Below are 24630 nucleotides of genomic sequence, written 5' to 3' on the forward strand. Positions count from 1 at the left end.
TTGCTCCCTTTTAGCTCAGCTTGCTTCCTCTCTCTCCCCTCTCCAGGGTCCCGCCCACAGCCGGCAGTTCAAACCTCTACCAGGATATCACTCAGTAACACTCTGGGTTCACTCTCTCTCACACACACACACACACACACACACACACACACACACACACACACACACACACACACACACACACACACACACACACACACACACACACACACACACACACACACACACACACACACACACACACACACACACACACACACACACACACACAGGTATTGGCAACTACTGTGTAAACATAATCTATTCAGACCCACTGTTTAAAAAACATAAAAGGACTGGTAATGTATTTGATCCTATATTCAATGTATCATAAATATCACATTTTCTTTGAGAAAACGTATAATTACAATATGAAGAATAATTTAGACACTAAGTGTATTATATAAAAATGAAATAGTTTTGGCCCCAAAAGAAGAAGAATGAAATGCTGAAATCGTAAAGTGTTACATGAGGGGAGAATACTGCCTTTGATTATGAATTGCTTTCCAGTCCAGAAAAGCACAAGTGACCCTCGATCATTATTGAACCACAACGGTTCTGGCATTTTGGCTCGAAACTATTTTGGGTAACTGTTTTTGACTCCGGGCCCTCTGCAGTCGACTCAGTGGTTAGACTGAAGTTATTTAAGCTGTGATTTGTTCAGCTGATAATCCAATAGTGCGAAAGCATGTTGCCTGTTCCTTCCAGCTTGTTCTACGCTGCTTTATTGTGAAAGACTCGACACTGAAACAAGAAGCTGTTCCTTTTTAAATCTGCACGCATGTTGATGCCAAGCATCCAGCTTCTTTTACCAATGACTGGTTTCTTCTGTTCCGATTCATCTGTTGCTCAGAGGGCTCGTTGTGTCTTTCTGCCGTCAGCCTGGCTGAACCATTCCACATCGTTTGTTCTCCACGTACTGAACTATAAACCAGTTATCAGTAAAGAGGATGAAAGACAATTCTAAAGTATAGAATGGTCCTCTCAAACATCTGACTGGAAAGAATCTGACTCTTGTTTTTTATAGTAGATGGAGCAGTTATTCTAACACACAAGGCCATAATATCACCCGGTCACAATAACAGTTACAGAATAGTATGCTGCAGCAGTGAATGAAAATTGAGTCTGCAGATGAGGAACTTGTAGTGAACATTATAATGAATGCACTAATAAGTCAATAAAAAACAGCTGTTATATGTGTGTAACGGGCTCGTACATCCATTAAAACAGTTACTGGTAGTTGAAAATACATTTTATGATACAAACTGTTATTAAAAGTCCTGTTTGTGTTGTTGCTGGCTCTGAGTCTCCATATCTCAGGGAGTTACACACGTCACATTGTGTGTGTGTGTGTGTGTGTGTGTGTGTGTGTGCGTCAGTGCAAACTATGGATTAGCTGTTACACATTGTCAGGGGGCGCGTTAGCGTGGACGCACGGGGCATCAAAGAGGCAGGAAGTCTCAGGGAGCCGTGCCAGAAAACATCAGCTGTATAAGCACAACGGGTCTGAGCTGTGTGGGTCAGAAGCCTCCATTACAGAGCGGACCGGGCGGAGGGATTCCTCATGAGTAAGTTACTGTATGTTGCGGAGGCAGAGAGTAAATACTTCTGACATCTCACATCATCAATGTCTATTTTCATATGGAGAGCAGACTGAGAGAGTCATGGTTACAATCATGGCAGGAGCAGGTCGCAGTCTGAGGGCATTCAATGTCAAGTGTAAGTGGTGAACAAACCTCCACAAAGTAGAAGAACAATGCGCAACCTGCGAAACTCTCTTAGAAAATCCTTGTTTAAGGGGAGACACTGCAGGCACAAACATTGTTTTTCATTTGCTGTTCAATGCAGAGGTTTTGGGCTCCATGCTCAAACAACAAGTCTCCTTTCAGACGAGTGGAAAGAAAACATTGATTTGAATACGTTGTCTATTTGTGTCCGTAGATCTCTACTAACTTCACCAAGGGTTACCATTAGATAACGACTAGTTTGCATATTTAAACAGAACATTTCAGAAAACTTGTGATGAAAAAAAACAATTGTCTTAATGTCAGTAATCAACTGAGAAAGTTTCATGGTGATATCGATTAGTTCTTTTCTTTTTTACCATATTCACATTCGTGTCATCAAATGTCATTTTACGATTCAAATCTTTAAATTGCTATAAATCAGACTCTGATGCAGAAATCTCCACTTCAGCAGCTCTTACATGCACTTCACACTTTCATTCCTCTCTACAGTCTGAAGGTTTGTACTGAGGGGTTTGTTCATATATCATTCACAGCCTGATTTATGCAACATTTATTACTAAAAACATTTGTTTTATTTTGACAACACTGACAGATTTATGAAGTGATAAAAAGAGGAATCCAAAATCCCCTCTGTCCAATATGTCAACAAAATGAAACAAAAATGTTCACATTTCTGATCTGGAAATGTATGAATATATGCATATATTTAATAAGGTAATTCAACATTTGCATATATAACTATAGCATTTCTGAAAACTCTTAATCCAAAAAGAAAAGGTATTGTTAATGTAAATAATCAATGGGGGAAGTTTCATGGGGATATCTGTGGGTTAATATGTTGAACCCTATGCACCTGTAGTGTCACCCATTAAAGGGGTATTTAGGATCATTTGAATTCTGGACCCACAAACATCCTCAGGACCTGCTTTCATTTATTATCAGATATTAAACTTACATTTGGATACTTTCACTATTACTGTTTTAACTAGCTTGTCACAGCACATAGAAATCGACTCTTTCAGAAACATATGAATCCTCTTCAGAGAAAGGTGTAACCCTGGATCGGTGTTGGGTGGACACTGACCTCTGCCGGTCCACAGTCAGGGGACAGATTCTTGCTGAAGATGATGGCCGGGGCAGCAGTGACCCGGACAGAGAAGTCGGTGAGGATGGGCGTCAGGATGGCCCGCCGCTCCTGGTGCCTCCTGATACTGAACGGAGACACATACAGGATCAAACCGTGAGCAGGCTCTTCTTCAGACAGGTTCCGTAACTTATACGTATGCTCTTAACATGTGGAGAAAATGACGGGATGAATCTGGACATTTGGAGATCGGGTACCTCATTTAAAAATAACTGAATTATATTCTCGTAAAAAGTGAGTCGTCCTGGTGTTGAAGAGATTCCGACAGCACCCATAAGGGACCACTTATTCGCTTGCATTCCCACCAAACTTTATTCACTCAGAACTTGTTATGGTTACCAGTTGTAAAATGTTTGTAACACTGTTCCCATCTGCCGAGGACACGACCAGTCAACACAACACAGTGGAAACCGCAACATGTTCAAAACGGAGCCTTTGTTTTGCCCTGAGCTGACAGCCAGGCTCCCATTTCAAACTCTTTCTTAAATCCAAACCAGTAGAATGAAAAGCTGAACTGGAGTTTCCTCTCACAGGCCAGACTTGTGAAATATTCCCATAAGTGGGCTAAAACAAAAACAAAAAAAACATTTCTGGTCTAACACATTTGAGCCGGGCGCTTGAACACCGCATGGCTACAGGGATGGAGTGAGACGTTATTTGACAAGTCTCAATTGGGAACACCCCTTAATTGTATACACAAGATCAAATGGAGACCTTCTCACATCAACTCTCTCTGTCTCCACTAATGTTCATTCCCACAATCAAGCTATATTTGTGGGAACATTTGTTAGCAGTAAAACAAATATACAAGGGGGCTTTACAAAGTGGTGTTAATTGCCACATCTGCTGCTATTAAAACAATCAAGTGGTACGGCTTCCAATATTTATAGTTGGCCAGGATTATAAAAGGCCCTGTTTCTAGGTGGCCTAAAGTACAGTACTTAACCAGCACCAATATCATATTCACTTCTGTAACACAAATGTGCATTACCAGTGCCCTTAAGGGATTATTCCCCGACATTTCTCTGCGTGGAGACTTCGAGGGAGGCCCTAATTCGGAGGTGAAATGATCTGTGGGGCCAATTGCTGTTGGCTAATCTCCCCTCAGACAGGGAGTGAAACAATGAGTGTCTGGTTGCAGGGGACAGGTGCTATCATTCACCAGCGGGACCAGGAGGCGTAGGGCTCGGTTTACCAGCAATACGCGAGTCCTGCGACAGGACCGGTGGAACACAAAGGACGGAAAGAAGGACTCTGTTTTCATGCAGAGCTGCACAGTGTGAACAGTAAGTGGAGATATCCGTGGCACGGGCAAAAAGAGGGGAGCCTGCACTGGGTGGCTGACGGGGGGGAGGCGATGGAGAGAGTTCACAGCTCCGTGTCACGAGTCTTTCCTTAGTCGGCAAATACACGGCGTGACGAGGACAGATCCTGTCAGTGGATCCACAACGCTGGAATTTCCTCGCAAAAAAAAAAAACCCTCAGGAAACCAACTGAGGCCACAGATCCACAACTACTGGAATTGAACTCCAAAAAACAGCCACAATTCTAAAGCTGGAGGGAGCGGGAGGGGAGATGGTGGGGGGTATCGATGTAGGGAACGAGGGAAAGGTGTGAACTTTGGAAGTGGTGCGTGTCAAAACTTGTTACAAGCGAGGTGGTGTGTTTCTGCGGGTGATTGCAGCGGACAAGTAAAGCTGTGAACTTGACTCCCCTTTCCTCGGTGTGTCGGAACATTCTCAATCACACGTTCAGTTATGACTCGGTGGTGCTGGTGGTGTCTGAGGCCGGGTATTGCAGTGAGCGAAGCCCAATTTTCCAACGGAACCTCCGGTGGTTCTCCCGCCGCGGTGAGGAGAGGAAGGAACGAGGAGGCAACCGCAGCCACCTCGGATGATTTATTTGGAAGCTGAAAGTGAGAGCGAGGGTGGGGTTCAAAAACCCTCGGCGACAACGGCAACTTTGACCTTCTCGCCGTGACCGCACAGAAGCAACACTGGTGTGAATTTCAACTTTCAAGAACATGAACATGAAAAGAGATGAAGATTAGACCTTCTGATTATTAGATGATTATCTCTATGACACGCTACACTGGCAAAAAGTCGATGTCACACCAAAGTGACCTTCGCTACAATGTAACAATGTGTGTCAATCCTTTGAGAAGAAAAGTAACTGTTAAGCTACATGTTAGGTCATCCTGTAATCAAGTTATGAATAGAAAACCAGACCTGCAGCTGTAGCAAAGTCGAGTCTACTCAAAAGGCATTCGGCATCTTCTGGAGCCCAAAATCTCACCTCATTGCCCTGTCAGGATCTTGGCCTTGGCATTGGGCCCGCGCAGCCCTGTTTTCATCGACAGCGAGGCAAATTGAGAGTAGAAAAGAAAAAATTGCGACCGGATTGACGAGAGCAGTAGCCTTCTGCTCATATGAGCTTCAGGGTCTCAGGAACAAAAGGGCCGTTTTAATACAGACCCTGGAACGGTTAGCAGAAGGTCAGTACAAAGGAGGATTATGGGATAGATGGCCAATTCTACCGAGGACACAGTGGGAGAGTGAAAATGAATCACGCTGGTCTAGTGGTTAGAAAAAACATCCCATAGGTCCACTCCATTGTCTTGTTGAAATGTGAAAATCTAAAGCTGTACTTGCTTACTGATTCTAACCCACTCTGGTTGAAGGATTCATCTCAATGACTGATATGAAACAATCTGATTTAAGACTTTCTATCTCTTGACCAACCAGACAGCATGGCTTATTTTCTATTCAAATCATTATTTTCTAAATATGAGTTGATTTCAAATATAAGAATCATTCTTTGAATAAGAATCAACACTTTGCCTTCAAGTGAACACATACTAAAACACTCAAATATAAACTAAAGTAACTTAAAATGCATTCTTGCTTCTACCACGCTGTTTTATAGTGATGTTTAAAGCTTCTTCTAAGAAGTGTGGTGAGCACCTCAGCTGGAACTTGACATGGTATGGCAGCCCCGAGAGGCAAGTGAGAAACTGAAGTCTGATCTAAATAGTTGTCTCTGCTGTGTTTATGACAGGTGAAAAACAGAATTTTTCAGAATAATTACTTTCTTATTTCTTAAATATTTTTTAATCTGTAAAACAGGTGGAAAAAATTAAGTTTTGCCAGGATAATCTTTCTAATTACATTTTTCTTTTCGTCTTAGAAAACGGGGGCAGGGGATTATTGTAATTTGTTGTAATACTATTTTCAGCCACAAGAAGCACCACTACTCCATGTTCTAAACAGTACAAAAAACATTCATGTTTTCTACCAGGTGAGGATTAATTCACATAACTTGTCAACGCACAATTTATATACCTTGTGTTTAGCGTGTATGGAGAAACATATCGATGAAAAAAATCACCTTTTTATTTTAACATTTTGTAAGGAAAGTACAGAGATTATCCTGGCAAAACCTTCTGTCACCTGTTCTTAAATCATAAACAAAGTAGAGAAAACTATTTAGATCATTCGCAATTTCTCACTTACCTCTCAGGGCTTCCGTACTTTTGCCTAAAAAGTATTTTGTTGTTCAGCCTGAAAGAGGGAAAGTCTTTTGGGCAGTTCTGCCTTAATTAGATGGTGTACAGCAGGGAGCCGACAGGAGATTAGGGAGGAGAGAGAACTGGGTGACATCCAACAACTTGGTTGTTACAGTAAAAGGTCTAAGAGCTGAGGGCTCAGCATCACCAGCAGTAATTTATCATATCAAACTGTGTGTGTGTGTGTATCTGTAAGACATACAGTAAAAAATAAAAATAAAAAAACATTTACTGTGTCTATTTACTGTGCAGTGTGTGAAAGGTGTGTGTGTGTGTCTCGGCCAGCATCCCCTCCATGCTCCGGTGACCTGACGGCGCTCAGTCTCAATCAGGCCCGTGTTGATTCTGCGCTGCATTCTTCCATGAGGCTTATTTTTAGTTGACAGGCGACAAATCTGCAGTCCTTGCCTGTGATCCTGTGATTTCTGGGCCTGTTCCCTCTCAAAACATGAGTGGAAAAAAAGGATGTGGGGCCAAACAGGCTGTTACACTCGTGCTTGTTTTAGCTCCCGAGTCTATAAAAAAATGACGGGGTTTGTAATTATGACTGTGCATGGAGAGGCTCCATGATAGGGCGCTAACTCAATAACTACATGATGCTCCCGCACGCGCACGCACGCACACACACACCCACCCACACAGCACCTAACTAGGGGAGTAACAATTTAACCTAGCAGCAATTACACTGGCTGTGGTCATTGAATGGGTTCATTTAAATAGACTTAAGAGTCTGAATTGGGTTCGTCTTTCTGGTCACCTGACGGACGTTATTTCAGTAATCACAAACATTTCAGGCCTGGTTTAATGTGTTCAGTCCTGGTAGAGATATGCGGCTCTGTGTGGATTGTAAAACGTTGAATTTTACTCGTCACATTGGTTCACTCCCGAAATGTGCTGAGTGGTTAGCCTGTGTAGTGTCTTTTTTTGTGTATGTTTTAAACTAAGGAAGCCCTGAGAAAGAAAAACTAAATCTAGTGCTCTATTTTCTAAGTGTGATATAAAAGAAAATGTATTCCTGTTAAAAACAGGTGCTTTTGTTTTTGTCAAAATAATTTAGTTGTAAAGGTGTTTGTTGATGTAATACCCATGTCAGCCACAAGAGGCTGTAGTGCACCACTACCCCATGTTTAAAAGCAACCATGATTTTCCTAACAGCAGATTAGCACAGATTAAAATACATTTCCAGCCAAAAGGAAGACATGGCAGCAATGTTACATTACATATTGCTAACACACAATATATGTATCTTGTGTTTAGAGTGTAATTCACCTGGAAGTGAACATGAATGCATTTAAAGCATGGATGGTGGTGCCCTTCAGCCTCTTGCAGCCAAAATGAGTAAAGTCATTAACAAGCGATCAAACTATTTAGACCAGACTAAGTCAATGATTCACCAGAATTCTTTTTTTTCTTCACTTTCCTCTGTTTTGTAGAATTTTGTTAAGAGTTCAATTCTGTTGTTTGAACTATTCTACAGTGGATGCACCAAGACTTCTTTTCAAAACTCACCGAAAAGGAATTTACTATGTGAAAGTCTTGGTGTCTTCTTGAAGTAATTAATCACACAGCATCGTCTTCCCTTTAGTCTTTACATGCAACTACTGAAGTGTCTCCTCCTGACCTGCTGGCCATGTTCCACTCCAGGGCCGGGTTCTGCGAGCTCCTCTCACTCTCCGCGGACACTCCTCCTTTGGTTCCCTCCTTCTCTGGTTTGAGCTGCTCCCACTGAGCCGTTCCGATGTTGATGGACTGCAGGTCGACCTGATACTGCCGGTCCTCCACCTCTGAGCCCGGGTCTCGCAGGATGCCGAGGTGCAACGCGCGTCTGGAGGTGAAGAGAGAGGGAAAAACACTGTTTCGTTGAGTCACTTGACAAATCACGTAGTGATGCTAATGATCCTAAGGAAGCCCGGGCTGGACTGTGACTTGGATCTCTGAGAGGCGGACTACATGTAGCAGGGGGTAACCAGCAGGTGTCTAGTTCCAACCTAAATGTATAAAACGGCTTTATTTATCGTTGTGGGGGTCACATTGGGTCAGTCTGTACTTTTAATAGTCAATTACAAAGAAGTACATGACTCCAGGAGTGGAGCAGGTAGTCTGTTATACTGAACCAGTAAAGAGCTTCTGGCAGCGGGCCTAACCACTACGGCCGCTGCCTCCTCAGTGCTTTAGTAGCACACGGTTTTTTACTGGATGATTTAAGACTAAATCAAAGCCTCTGCTACAGCCAGGCTCTGGGATAAATAACTCCGCAGGCCTCAGGTGAAATAATTTGCCTTTTTATAGAAGTTCAGACTCATGCCAACTTATCGTTGGCAGTAAACATTGCTCAAACCCCTGGCTGGACGGCACAGTAGTCTGGAGACTCTTATCGCCTCCCTCTTTCTATTTTTGGGCTCCAGAAACTCTTGTAGAGTATACACAAACTGCGATATGGCAGGAGAGATGCAGAGATATTGTCAGGAGTGGGCAGCGCCCCTCGTCAGCGCCAAGAAAAAGTGATGTCATCTATTTTTGCCTGTCGCGAGACAAGATCCCGGCGAAATTTCACAAGGCAGGAATAATCAGAATTCGACATCTGTACATGACATCAGGGCTCTCGCTTCGTTATATGTTTATTTGTGCTGGTGAATTCAAATGAGAGCTTAAATGGTATAAATAAGGGCTCAAAATGGCTACAGATGTAGCGGCAGCATGAGTAGTTTTATTTGTTTCGGGAACGTCAATGGCAATTTTCATATAGCCCCCCCCCTTAGCCACGCTGGAAAGACCTCTACCAGAGCGTGATGTTATGACAATGCGCACCAAGTACAAAAACAATGGCAATGGGAGATCAGAGGTGTATAACTGGATTTAGCTGGATTTGTTGACATACAAACAAGTGAAACAGATCCTTAATCAACATTTGGAACCACATTTATCAACAGAGCGGAATACAAATCAAAGCAAGAGCCCTGTAAGATTTGGGTGGGATGTGTCAGTCTAGATTCATTAGGGCTTTTGTAACAGTACCTCCATCACCCTCCCCAAACCCCGAACTCTATTTTTCACATTAAACAAACCACAGTTACCTCATGCGCTTTCCAAATTATCTCTTAACTTGGGCTTATTTAGGAGACTCTCTTACTCATAATCAACATTACATGGGAGTCAGCGGGCCAAGTCTCCTGCGTTGCGGAGCCGCGGGGTCATCTCCGATGACATAAATAAATATGATAAACATTTGTCTTGGTCATGCAGCCAGTGGAAACCGGCGTGATTTAATATCAAAAGACATATTTCAGCCAATCGCAGGAAACGAGAGAGCTTCATTTCTGACAAATGAGGAGGGGAGGAATTTTGGAAGTTCCCCTTGGGGTGCAATAATAATTGAAGCCAGATTTTCTTGTTGTACATGTGGGGGGAAAACACTGGCTGGTTTGACAGATTTGATTGGTCATGTGAAGACCACACGGCTCGGCCCGGGAGGAACCGGAGAATGCCGGGAAAGCGCGGCGCCCTCCACGCTGCCCGCCACGTACGCGCAGCGGCTGAAAGCACACAGCAGCGGGGCAGGTGGAACACGCCCTTCTGCTGGGTCCGCCATGCCATTATCAGACATCTGCGAACATGTGGGAAACGTGGCGCAAAACTGAAAATAAAGAGTCATAAATGACATGCTTTCGCAGATGAGGAAAAGCAAGGAGGGGAGGGGAGAAGGGGGAGTAAGAGAGCGAGAGAAAACTTTTCTCAAACACAAGTTCTTCGCTTTGCCCTTGTTCCCGAGCCAACCTTATTTTAATTGCAGGAAAAGACCACAGAAACATTATTTTTTACGACAAAATTCTGCTATTTATAAAAAGCGGATCAAAAGCGCTGCAGCAAGAATGCTCTGTTTCATGGCATCCATGGCTATTATTTTTTTTTAAACATTTCTCCCTCTTCTGACACAATATAAACCCAATTTGAGTCCGAAAAAAGCCACTGGGCCGATTTCGCATCAGAGCTGAAATATGAGGGCTCCCGTCCAAAATGATATCATGGCTCAGAGTCAAAACCTCCATCCAACTCCAGCCCTGCAGTGGGAACCGCAGACGGAGGAGCGGCGGCATGGCGGTGCTATGCATCTAGAACGCAGCACTTGGAAAGAGCCGTCCGCCGGTACTCCATCACAGAGAGAGAAATAATGATGTTCCAAATTCCTTTGAACAGAAGATATGTGGGCAACTTTTACAAATGGGCAATTAATTGCAAGTTATGTTCCTGTGTTTAGCATTCTTTGGGTCTGTGGATGTGCCGGGCGGAGCATCCATCACGATTTGTGTTATTAAGTGGACGTGTGGGAGGACTGAGTGCTTAACATGTAGCAGATCTGGGAAGTGCTGAAGTGGTAATAGGATCCAAGGAGGCACATGCAGAACACAGCCATGAGCTTAATACACATGAATATACTGATAAACAGCAAATGAGCTCACGCACACGCGCACACACACACGCACACACACACACACACACACACACACACAGCTGCATGCCATGGAGGCATTCGGTGAAACCAGTGAGGGATCTACTTTGCTGCTGCACACAGCATCCAGGCTTGCACGATAGGAAGGAATGAATTGCAAGAAAAATAAAGTGAAATGCGTTTAAAAGAGTGGTATTGAACGGAGCCAATGGGTAAATAAGTGAGAGGGCTTGTTGAAAAGGAGCGAAAGTGGAATGTTCGGGAGAGCCTGATTACCGAGGTTTTTGAAGGCTAACCGTGGTTCAAGGTTGTAAAACAAACCGCAGTGGGATCTGGTCGGGGCTCCGGGCCCGGCGGTAGGAGTGTGGGAGCGGTGGGCTGTGTTAGAGACTTTTGCCGAGGGGGGGGGGGGGTCCTGTGGGCCGGTGGGTGTATCATGGCCCCTCGGCTTTGAATGGCCTCCCACCTTCCTCTCTCAAGCTCCATCCACACCCCCCCCCCCCCCTCCACAGCCCCTGCCCCAGGCCAATAGGGGCAGGAAGCAGCAGGGTAATACCAAGCGCCGCCGGCTTCTGGATCTCGTCACTCCGAAACCCGCAACCTGAACCCACAACCCCTCGGACCTGTTTTTCACTCCATTTCCCCCAACAATCACATGCAATACATGTCTGCTTACACGTTCAACAGAGGCAGGACTCTATGTCGATGGAAGTGTGTGTGTGCAAGGGCCTGGAAGTGTGTTTAAGAGAGACGGGGCCTTCTGCTCTCCTGGTGGAACATACACACCGAGGAGAAATTTCATTCAGATCTCAGGCTTCATTCGGACGAGTCCAGCTTAATTAGGCTGTATGCACACATGCGCTATAGTGTTCTTTGTTTTGAACACACCTCAACTACTGTACATTTGAAGTGAAAGAGCACGGTCTGTGTGAATCACTTAGGGTGCAATAAGTTGCTGTGGCATTTCATTTTGCGGTGGAGGGGGATAAGAGTGTTAGTGCAAATAGGCACGAATAGCATCGCCGTCCATAAAAGTGTTCAGTTGAGGTTCTGATATTCGTTCTCCGTGGCTCCAGAATGTTATTAGCCAAACACCGTTAGCACCCCGTGGTGCTTCTGATGTGGAAAGGCCAAAGCTGCACAGTGGCTTCCCCATTCGCCTGCTACGACTCCCAGTGGCTTTAAGCAGAGTCCCAGAGTGTGTGTGTGTGTGTGTGTGTGTGTGTCGAGGGGGAATTCGTAAGCATTATGATTCATGAAACTTGCAATTACTTAGCGAGTTAAGCGCCCCTTGCTGACGGTGATCCGCTCTGAATTGCCAGAAATTCAGCAACTTCTGAGCTGCGGATTTATGACCCCAGTCAAGTCCAATTGCTGTTAATTTGCATCTACCAATTACAGTAATTAAGGCTGTGAATTAGAACGCTGAGCAGCCCTCGCAGCGAAAGGGGGGGGGGGGGGGGGGGGAATGATGTCGTGGAACGCAACGGGTCAGCAGAACGGGAGCCCCCCGGGCTCACGGTGCTTATTATACCGCTTGCTACTAAAAACGATTGTTTTGATCACCGGAGCTTTTTGTTCAACAGGAGTCGAACACAGTCACAAGAACAACAAAATATCCACGACAAGAGAGCTGCAACAACGCTCCAAATGTGTCACACTTGGCAATAACAAGGTACTTCCTCCCGGGCGTTTTTAAGCCAAGTACAACTATCCCAATCTATAGCTAATTTCTTTCCTTCTCTCTCTCTGGCACAATACGCAATAAACATAAATTGCTGCTTTCCCGGCTTTGATGCAGCGACACATTCCCATGACGAAAATTGAACAATCTATTCTGTTTTAGCTCAACAGCATTACTCATCCCCACTGCTGCTCCCAACAGAAGCCTGTGATTCATTAGGCTGATTGCGCTTTAAAGACACCATACTCAAACACTTATATCATATTTACACAAGATCTTAGGCGGAAACTATTACTTCTATATACACAACGCAAGCAGGGCTTAGCTGGAGCACGTAGCACCCCTGGAAACGACGGCACATGAGTGGAGAGACAGAGGACGGCCCTCTGTTTACAATGTCAGTGTTTGCACTTTGGTTTCAACATATCTTAATCACAGGAGTCATTTATCTCCCGCTGCAGTTTACATGTCAGAGAGGTCCCATTGTGATAAACACGGTCGGTATTAGACGTGTTAAAGATGTCGGTCTGGCCGGCCGGTGTCAATTTTATAGGCTCATCGTGCGATAGCTTTACAAAAAAAAACTGCCTCTTGCATCAGAACTCCGATGTCTAAAAGACTGAACAGGTATTTGGTTTGGCTTCGTGAAATTCACACATGCTGCCGACTTTATGAATGAAGATGATAATCTTTGGTCGCAGTGATTCATTGTATGATGAAAACTAACAGTTTGTTACAACCTGGCTTGTTTATTAACACATTATAACGAAAGAGTTTTTAAAGGCGTGTCATATCATATGTCCTTGGCTGCACATCAGTCCGGAATGTTGATGAGACTCCAAACTTGCGTTTCAGTCTGAGGTGCTCTGCAGTTTGTCCCTGCTAATAGCATCGAAGGCCTTTTATTGAGACGCACAGATGTCATACTACTCCTGTTCTGCTTCTCTCACACACACACACACACACACACACACACACACACACACACACACACACACACACACACACACACACACACACACACACACACACACACACACACACACACACACACACACACAGTTGCCTGGTCTGTTGCACGGAACATTCTTGGGCACCAGGGACAGAAATTCATCGGCTTTTTAAAAGGCACGGACTTCTCACTGGACTCCTTCATACAGTGGATACATATCTGAACTGGATCTACTGAAAAGGGCACCTTGGATTCTCATCTGTGAACAACTGAAGTGGCTCCTGCTGTTAACGGCTGAAATGTTTGCGTGTGACCGTTTGCATACATCAGTCCATCTTGTCCCTCGATGTTCTTAGATGGTGGTGTCTACAGTTCCGGATTCAGGTTCTGCCCACACATCATTGCAGTTTGTATGAGAGTTTCTGAATAAGGCCACATCACATGAGCTGCCTCCCTATTTATCATCTGTACTAACACCACAAATCAGTAACTGCAACCTCAGACCATGGTAGATGGTACATAGACCTGTACTTGTATAGCACCTTTCTAGTCTTCCGGCAACTCAAAGCGCTTTAACACTACATGTCATTCACACATTCACACCCATTCACACACTGATGGCAGACTACCATGCAAGGTGCCACATCAGTCCAAACAGATGGCACAGCCTTCAGGAGCACTTCGACATGGACTAGAGCAGGGGTTCTTAACCTTTTTGACCTCGGGGCCCAACTTTTCAAGTACAAAGTGTCCTGGGGCCCACTCTGACTATATGCATCAAAAGTGTCAGACAACCTGTAGGTCATACAGAAACAGAGCAGTGGGCCTTTGGAGTCAGTAAAAATTTAAGATTTTTGTCCGCATAAAATAAAATAAAATAAAATAAAAAAGTAGTTTTCAGTATAAATAACTGCCGGTGGCTGTATCTGTACAGGTAAAGGACAGTAGAGGGCTGTAACTACACTATCAGTGAACAACTGCTTCAAATTTGAAGAAGATTGGACAAAGTATGACCATTCTACAGAGTTTCTTCCATGAAGAGATCCAGGCGGAGCTCTAAAAGGACATTTGGAGACCCAAATGGACACATGGTAACCACATGATATTCTGACACACTAAAGGTGTTTCTCCCTTTATATTTTGATATTATATTGTTTTCCTTTTATTTTTAGCCTTTGCAAATTGCAAAACTATGTATATATGGTCGAAGACATGGTGTGTGAGTAGCGGACTTGCTGTGCTTAATGGCTGCGACCGAGCGCACAAACGAGAATGAGAATAGCTCAGTTACGCAAACGTTGGTTGACGGCTTATGGAAGAGGAGGATAAGGTTTGTACTATAAGTACTAGCGTTTTCTGAAGGCATTAGCTCCATGGTAACATCCGCTAGCACGTTGTCGGGTCTGTAATGTGTCTTTTTCCGTCGAAATGCTGCACGATACGACTTGCAGCGGTTATGGCGACTATGGACAGTGTGTGTGGGCTCCTTTGTGGAGAAACCATAAGAAATGAAAGAAAATCGATGATGTCTTTGCAAAGATGAGGATTTTGGGCATGCTGGGATACCAAACACGGACATGTTTTGTGACGTATTTGCGCAAACAAGCCGTAGGACCGGAAGGGGAGGGGATCGAGGATGCCGGTGTTGAACAGGCGAAACCCTTGTTAAATAAATGAGATGATACAATGTGATGATCACAAAGACATTTATTATCATGTGTATGTAAACCTGCATACACAACAAGAAGCCCAACAGACTTTCCCACGAGCGTTGGATGTTTCGTCGCTAGGTGTCTTTATTTTTGAAGGCTTCAGTGCTTTGTTTGATAGCATTAGCTCACATTCCACACACTGAGCCCTCGGCTCTGCCTCGTTGCCTCCGTTCACAAAGCCGTACTTAAGAAAGTCAGGGTTGTACTTGCACACACATTTAGACTTTTTGGGGGGGGGGGGGGGTATGGCACCACTGTCGTCTTCATTTTTTCTTTTTAATAACTTATCCATAACTTTCGCTACAGGCTAGCGGCTAGCTGAGTGTCTTCTTCTGCTTATTGGAGCTTTATAAACAACTGACTGACGCATTACCGCCACCATGTGGTGGGAAGCTATATTGTAACTGAGCGTCTCATGGATAACAGTGATATCTCTGGTGTCTTCAATTGATAACCTATGCGGTCCCGCGGCCCTCGCGGCCCACAGGTGCAAAACTGAAAGTTTTTCGCGGCCCTCACAGGGCTGCGGCCCCATGGTTAAGAATCACTGGACTAGAGGAGCCGAGGATCGAACCGTCGATCGTTTTCGGATCATCGTGTTGGTGTGAGCTAAAGACACATATACAACTACACTATTTCATAAGCATGTAAGATTCTAAAAGCATGAATGAGGATCATTGGAGCACTGGATGTATTTGTCCTGATGCTGAACCACAATTTGATGCAATTAGCTGGTTTGTTTTAAGTCTCGTAAGAGTTGTCTCTCGCGTTGGGCCATCTTGGCCAGTAGGATTAATCGGATTATCCTGGTCGAATAAATGTTGAACCAACACAAATGAAACTAGAATCACGGCCTTGCGATTGTATGCGTCCGACAACCACTCATGCTGCAGTTTATATGCAGGTCTATCCAAAATGTCATCACTTTATCACGTGTTCTGTAAGGTCACGGTGACCTTTGACCACCAAGGTCTAATCAGTTCATCCTCGGGTCCAGGTGGACATTAGTGCCAAATGTGAAGACGTCCCTTCAAGACGTTCCTGAGATATTGCCCTCACTAGAATGGACTTGACGGACGACACAAAAACATGATAATGCATGAAAAATACAATACTCGCACTTGCTGAGAAGTAGTAGTAGTCTGTGTGTCCCTGCAGGACAAAGCTACCCCATTGGCCCCAATTAAAAGTGAGTGGGCCAGTGCTCGTGAGATCACTTCCTCTGTTAGCGGCTACAGATTGACACGCTTCCTCCCGGCTTGGCCTTTATAAAACATGTCAGGCAGAGCTCTAGCGGCAGGTCCCGAGGTGTGAAAGGAAAAGCCACGCTGACTTCCTCAGTCCTCAGATTGAAAACACATTGTGTCCCCACAATGATGTAACCCCCCCCCCCCCCCCCTTTATTTTAATTCGAGAGGCCTTATCTTTAATTGATCGCTGGAATAGATTATTCCCAACTGGCTGTATACATGGCAGGGGCATAGCCAAGGATCTGGCTTGCCCTCAGATGCAGTCATCTTCATCAAGCTAAAGTAGAACAGGCACATACCTCAATGCCACTTTTACACAAATTAAAGGAAAATAATCCTTTTTTTGCTGGAAGAAGACTCCAGATCCGAAGCCTACCCCTGGTCTCTGGCGGGGGAGCTCGGCACGTTCACCGCTCTGACCGACAAAGCCTGGAGTGACTCGAACATAAAGGAGCCGCAGTGGCCCCAGAACAAAAAAAGGTTGATTCCAGCTGACGCAGTTTCAAGTAGGTTGAGGATAATTGATGATGCGGCGAGAGCAGCACTGTTGCAGCTGCACCTCACATGTCGTATCAGACGTCCAGATTGTCAGAAAACACAGCGGCGCATGCGCTTATCGTTCCCTAATCTTATCGCTCACAAACTGTTGAGCACAGTGTTTTCTCTCAGACCAGAACTACACACTACCAGGACAATACACAAAAAAGGCTGTGGTGAGACTGGATTCAAACATAATGCTCGCTCACACGCAATATACAATTGGCTCTATGATCTGGAGTCTCAAACTGAGATGGTTACAGTCCTCGCAGCATTCCTCCTGATTTACTCCTGCACATAAATTCTTCACTTGGTGCTCCGGCGAGGAGGGTGTTTTATGGAGCTGTAAAATTAGGCCCACTTTATGGATTCAACAGCATGAACCACTACTGTTTTTTCCCCCCCACTTGATATTGATTAAGCGCTTTGGTATTGTCAAGCCGGTTCACATTAGTGCGCACATGCGCGTCGGGTGCCTTTTCTTCTTGTGTTTTTGAAGATGCTCATTTCTATCTGTGAAAGTGAGGCTCTTTTGGCAGAGCGCTTTCAAGTTGATTACACGTTTGTTTACAGCAATTATTGAATTCTGACAAAATGTTTAAAGCAACGAGATTGCATATCAAGGCCTTATCCTTCTTCGGATAAAGACATGAACATTTTTCCTAAACAAAGTCATGGGGAGTGATGGCCATATTTGATTAGGGTTAACGTGCGCTACAGGTTTAGCAGACGGGCTGAACAAACATGTAACGGGATAGCTAAAACAGGAGGTCCTTGCTCGCTGACGTTTGCCTTGACCTTAAACAACATTTTGTTCAGAGTCAGATTTCCCTGCAGCAAACAAAGGCGGAATGAAACAGAATACAAGGAGTCGCTGCTGGAAGCTCCCACATAATGGAATTAAAAACTTATGTGTAAATCACAGGCTTTAAGGAGAGACGGGCCGGACTTTTGAGTACGAGAGCAGCTTAGGAGCCCCTGGTGCGGCCCAGGACTACGCCACTGCGAGCGCTTTCTCATGAGATAGCGTCCAAATACTTCTATGTCAGCGAGGAAAAAACAGCATAAAATAATTACAATAATGTGGGGCACACATGCTTCCTACTTCGGCTAATTCTTCCTCCTCTGTAAATGGCTGCGTGAGCCAGTGTTTATAATTCTGAAGCGGATCTCGCATTCATCCAAACCGCCGAGTATATTTATACAAAGTGACATTTCTATATGGGAGATTTCCCCCCTTCTTCTCTCCCCCCCCCTCTGACTGAGGAAGTCACATGGGGCGGGGCGGTGGTGTTGTTGATTTGGGGAGGGAGGGAAGAATGGAGAAAAGGTACAAAAAAGAAAAGGATGAGAGAGGGACCGTAACTTCAGTTCTGTGAGGAGATATTTCTCATGCAACTCGGCATCGCCTCAAAACTTAAAATAATACTTTTTAGTATATTTTCTGACGTTAAAGACTTTTCAAAGGTTCCGCAGTAACCATTATCTATTACATACACTTGTTCTGTTCCTACTCTCACATGCCCAAAAGGTCTATCTGGGTCATTTTCTCCACAGAGGTACTACAGTATGTATTCAAAGCATTGATATGTGATCGATAAGGAGCTGCCACCCGTAAGCATGAAAACATGAGCTAAAAACAAAAAAGAATCTACGAAAGAGATGCAAGTAAAACCTACAAAATCTTCCAATTCCTCCACTTAAGAGTGTCAGGAAACTTGTCAACACAAATCCTTCTCCATGAAGACTTTGACTGTGTTCTCTGGCTGCTATCTGTCATTTCAAACGCCGTCATCACACCAATCCCACTGCTTCATCTGAGAGCCAAATGATCCGACTTCTGCGGGTTGAACGAGGCGAAAGCTCTCACTTCCTGTCATACATACAGTGTGAACGAAAAGGGGAGAGAAACCCGCTGAAAGAGATTAGGAGTAACGTAGAGAAAGGTGACATTAGAGGAGGTGCGGTGTGAGTGGAATGCCCTCAACAGGTTGCTGAAACGGCTGCAAATCGGAGACCTACAGGGTAGGTGAGAGTCAGAATAAAGGCTGCATTCAATCAGCCTCATCTGGAGCCCGTCACACTGAACATGTGCGGACGACAGCGTTCTCTGAGAGCGGCCTGAGTCTGCTTGTTTCTGTGTTTGCCGGCGCTGCACCTCTTTCCAATAAGGAGGAAGAAACACGCAGAATGTGAGAAGCAGAACTAGGAGAGAGGATGAGTAGAAAGACTGAATTTTAGTAATTAGGAGACAGCGCATGACACCTAAAAACCCCCTCAATGAGACACGATGATAGAGACGTCATTTTGGAGGATAACCATTATTACATCATCTTCACATAATTACCTTGCCAATCATTTTCTACCTTATTTTAGTGTCCTCTCACTCTTCTCCACTCTTGCCAGTCAGAGTTTTGGTACACTGACTCCAGAACAGTGAGGAGGAAGTGACCCCTGAGGGCCAGGCTCCTGACAAAACCACAACTCTAAACAGGCCGCGCTGTGAAAATATGGCATTGGAACAACACAATGCCAAAACTTTCTGACCACCATGCCGACATCCAAAACAGCTGCGGGCCCTGAGAACATTTAATTGGAATAATAACAAAGAAAAAGAAACGGACAAGGGGGAAGAAAAAGGGGACAAAATAATAAAAATAAGTAGCAGGAGGGGAGTCGAAAATCAAAAACATGCAAAACAGAGCCTGGGCAGTGTCTGCTTTGAGCTGGAGCACGGAGCGGGCCTTGTTTTTATCAAAAGGGACTGAGAGATGAGGAAGACATGAAGCTCTTCCAACTTAAGAAGCACATTGAACAGAAGAGCACATGTCGTGAAGCAAGAGGCTGCAGGGACAGAATGAGATGTTGAGTGAAGGATGCTGTAGGATAGGAAGGAAGGAATGAATGGGGGGGGGATCAGATAACTACTGTTTCTGCTGAGCAAAGAGTCCAGGTGTAGAGAATTAGAGGAGATGGCACATCAAACAGGGCCGTGCTCCGCACTCTTTCCTGTTGCCCCTGTGGCAGGAAATGCTCTACAGCATCCTGTGAGCTGACCAGAGAGAAACTGACGAGAGAGGGAGGGAGCAGCGAGGAGACCCAAGTGAAGAGGGAGGTGAAGGACAGAGGAGGGCACGTGTTCAGCAACGACAATGTAGAGAAACGACAGAAGGGGAGGAACAGAGGCAATTCTGCTGAAGGGAGAAGTGAGGAGAAGGTAGCAAAACCTCCACACCATGGGTAGAGCGGGACAGGAGAGATGGATTGTGGGATACATGAAGACTGGACCATGGAGTTGTACTCGGCCTGTCAGGGTCTGGTGGAGAAGAGGAAGAATTGATTAAGGGATATTGTGCAACTGTGGCTCCTTATCGATCACATATCAATGCTTTGAATATATACTGCAGTCGTCTACAGTACTCTACTGTAGTTCGCTATACCTGGACCTAAAAAAGGTTGTATTTCTCTGTTGGGATCCTTCCAGAATGTTGTCAGACACAATCTGAGCATGTCAGTGGCAAAAACAAGCACTTTTAGTGGCCGTATGTTGACGGTGCAGCAGCTGCAGCGTTCTCCCTCAATACTGGACAACATTTTTTAAATGGTTGTCCCCAGTAAGAGCCTTTAAGTCTTTAATTCAATTATATATATCGGCTCCCTGAGAATACTCTGAAGGAAGGTGACAGACTGGTGACGGGCCAAATCATGGAGGGATGAGCAGGTTCAATGTTACTGTGTAGGTCTCACACAGCACAGTGATGTTTGCACGTGGCTTAAAACTGAAGTGTGATGTGCACAAGTGTCTTTGTAGAATGTGTGACATGGTGTGTGTGAGTCAGACATGTCGGCTTGTGATGTGGGAGTCTCCCTGTGCTGCCTGTCCAACATGTGTCTGTCAGCTGGAACTCTCCCTCAGAAAAAAAACGAAATTCTCTTTAAAATGCTAATAACATCAGTCCATTACCAGGCTACACACAATGTGAGGCCCTTCAAAGAAACAAAAACTGTTCAAAGCCCTTCAAATGCTGTCTCCGCTGTTCGAGGAGGAGATGGAAAAATATCAAGGAGGGGAACAATGATGCTTTAAACACTGGCTCCTCGTCACCGCTGAGGAATGGAGGCAAGTCCTGCCAACGGCCGGACATTTTCATTTCAGCGGAAATACATGGAGCGAAGCATATTTGCTTGAGTTAATCATTTTTGCCCTGGTTACATGTGGGCAGGGGTGGGGGGGCTGATTGGAGGGCTGTGTGTGTGTGTGTGTGTGTACGTTGTGGAGAGAAGAAAGGGGACCACCGCAGTAGAGTTGTCTACACGGTGGCTTCGCATTTCCCTCTGCGGTTCTCTCAAACCTGCAGCTAAAGTGACTGACACACACACACACACACACACACACACACACACACACACACACACACACACACACACACACACACACACACACACACACACACACACACACACACACACACACACACACACACACACACGCAGAGTGTATAAAACACAATACCTGTAGGCGTGCAACCATAATAACTCAATAGCGTGAAATTCATTCCACATTCAGTTCCTTTATGTCATACAGATATTCAAAATAGCAGAAGGTTCTCGATGAAAATGTGCGCTGGTATCAACCTGGAGCGTGGGACTCAAACTACATCGATCCTTGTATATAGTAATAGATGCCTTCGATCATACTGCAGGTGCATTTAGAAGGATCAATAAGAAGCGACTGCCTCAAGACCGCAAAATCAAATCAGAGGATATTCAATTTACACATACTGCACTTGTTTATTTCGGAAGAATAATTTTGTTTTAAACAAGCTAGCTAACCAGACTAGCTAGCTAACAAATGAATGCACGGGGGACTAATCAAACACACATATTAGGGTTGGTAACACTCTGTACATTAAAGAAGTGATCCGATACCGAGCGGGACGGAGGACACACAACCGGTAAAGACCAGGAGGAGGAAGACGGTTCTGAGCCCGCTTCAGTGCCAGCCTCTTGGTTCTTTCAAGTCTGGTTTGGCCTCCTGGGGTCGTAATGTGCCTTATTACACAAGCATTAGGGCAATTACGCCACTGGTTTCACATTGGCTTCCCAGAGCCACAGAAGAGCTTGTGGCTTCACACATGGACATTTGAAAGCATCTGCACATTCCTGCTTTCTTGAGGTTGACTCCTACTCTTTTTTTTCCCACCCCTCTCTCCGACTTTTACTCAATCCTCAGAATGCTCTGGACCGATGTGCCACTGAGTCGCCTACTGATAACTGCTGCTTGGCAGGAGACTGCTGACCACACACACACACACACACAGTTATACATTCCTAAAAATTCACACAGGCCATGCCTTTGAAGAGCTGTATATATATACAGAAACTCAACATCTAGGTTGCTTTATTTCAGGGCAAAAACACAATACAATAACACACTACTATATTTATCATTCGTAATGATGTAACTATTACGTCAAATTTTCCGAAGAACTAAAGTGCTGACAACTGTAACAGCCTTACTGCTGAAGTTCAGCTATTTCCAGTTCATTCCTCATGAAAAGAAACGAGACAAAGTGGAGACACACTGACTATCGATGAAGTATGACTGATTGTCCACCTGGCCCGCACTACTGCTGTGTGACTGTCCAATCAGAGCGTCCCTGTCAGAGCAGCGATAGCCTCAAACCAACCACACAGGATGCCAGAACATCAACATGTCATGAGCCGGGGGAGAGTAAAGGAACTAAAACACAACAAGGCACAAGGCTGAGGCTCCACTACACGCATGGAGGCGTGCACGAAACATATGCACTTACAAGTTCAAGCGCGCATCAGACTTTGACAGGTAGAATGTGTGTGTCGCATGCTGCAGCGGAGAGCAGAGCTTCCTAGGTTGCCGGTACGCGTGTATTCTTAGAAGCCTCATATCCTGCCTCAGGATGAACCATTTACACTCACAATCAGTGAGCCGCGTGGCCGGGCGGTCAACCCCTGGATCAGGCCCTTTTATGAGCGCGGGACAGCTGAGGGCTGATCCCTCTCGCCTCTGTCAGTGCGCATCCCCGACCTGACTGACAGCAGCATGCCAAAACACAAAGAGCGCTTTTTCCGGGAAGTTCTGAATTGAGGTCCGTCACCTTGAGTGCCACCAAAAACAAGGAACGCAGAACTCCAGTCTGCTTTCAACAGCAGACACGTAGACAGATGTGAATGGGAGGGGAGGGGGGGTTATCTTCCGATGAGAATGAAAACGCTCATAGCAGTTTCCGCTGCAGGTGATACTAGTGAAAAGGTAACCATAATACGTAGGGCCCACCCTCTTAGGAGTCTATTACATATAGAGGTCCTATCTGATGTACAAATGTCGGCCGATGGGTGACGCTACATGAGAGGTTGAGCTGGTCCATGAATAAAGAAAGGTTCAACCTTTAAGGGCCATGATTTTGTTGAGCAAATGTCAAGGCAATCTGATCTATTGTCAGATTTATTGTGTAGAACGTTAATAATTGCACCAAAGACGGGTCATAAAAAGAACTTTGATCATCAAACGCAATTTTTAAAAAAAGCAACCAGTAATGGCACGAGAGGGTGGAGCAAAGTACAAATGTCAAATGCTGAATACGACTTTTTTATGTGACCAACAGGTCTGAACATAAAACACACTGAGAAAGGCTTGTAGTAAGACAAAAACAGGAACAACACCTGGACCGGGCAACGCAGTGGTAGCCACCTGTCAATCAGTAGGTAGCCCCGCCCTAAAGCATCCCCTGCTTTATGGTCCGTTTGACTCTAAATGGATCATAATTTACGAGATGAACATCATGCTGTACTGAAGACTTGAAACTAGAGATTGAGACCATAAACTCATGTTTACAATGTTTACTGAGGTAATAAATCAAGAGAGAAGTAGAGTCATTTTCTCATAGACTTCTATACAACCAGAGGAGTCGCCCCCTGGTGGACATTAGAGAGAATGCAGGTTTAAGGCATAAAGCATTGGCTTCACTTTTCAGAACCGGAGGTTTTTAGCAACCGCCTTCTTTGAGACACATAAGATACTTGAAAATACTCAACGTATTTTATGTCATAGAAAGAAACGTTTGAAACTGTTCAGCTTGTGTTAACTGCAGACCTTGTTTCAGGCATCCGACCAAAAACCCATTCAAAAACTCCACTGACTTTGGGATGGGGGAACCGGAAGTGCAAAAATGCTGACTCATTCCCGGGTTTAAGGACGCATTCTTGGTGCCACCACAGGATAGATTGACAAGAATATATCCTCTTTGGACGATAGATGTCCATATTAATTTCATGGCGATCCAAAAGTTATTTAGATGGGCTGGACCAAACTGTTGGACGAAAGAACCCAGAGAATAACTAATCAACATGGCTGTCCCAATAGCTGCTCCACTTTGTGCCAACAAAAAAAAAAGGAGAAATAAGTTGTGGTTTACTTGTTTGATTCCCCTGCGCTGAGTCCTACTACCCCCCCCCCCCCCCCTTCTCTCCCTTGTCTCCCTCGTCTCCACTTTCTCTGCACATTACATCGGAA

The 24630-nt window shown here is 44.9% G+C and overlaps 1 protein-coding gene across 1 annotated transcript in view; it reads right to left on the reverse strand.

Moving 5' to 3' along the window:
* Positions 1-24630, reverse strand: part of vps13b (vacuolar protein sorting 13 homolog B) — a 324029-nt gene that overhangs the window by 105259 nt on the left and 194140 nt on the right. The window contains exons 32-33 of the mRNA XM_079275924.1: positions 8118-8321; positions 2872-2998 (exon numbers count right to left, since the gene is read on the reverse strand). Coding sequence (XP_079132050.1) covers positions 2872-2998; positions 8118-8321 — 331 coding nt within the window. The remainder of the gene's footprint in view (positions 1-2871; positions 2999-8117; positions 8322-24630) is intronic.

This window comes from Melanostigma gelatinosum (genome assembly GCF_949748355.1).
Source record: "Melanostigma gelatinosum genome assembly, chromosome: 9".
Taxonomy (NCBI): domain Eukaryota; kingdom Metazoa; phylum Chordata; class Actinopteri; order Perciformes; family Zoarcidae; genus Melanostigma; species Melanostigma gelatinosum.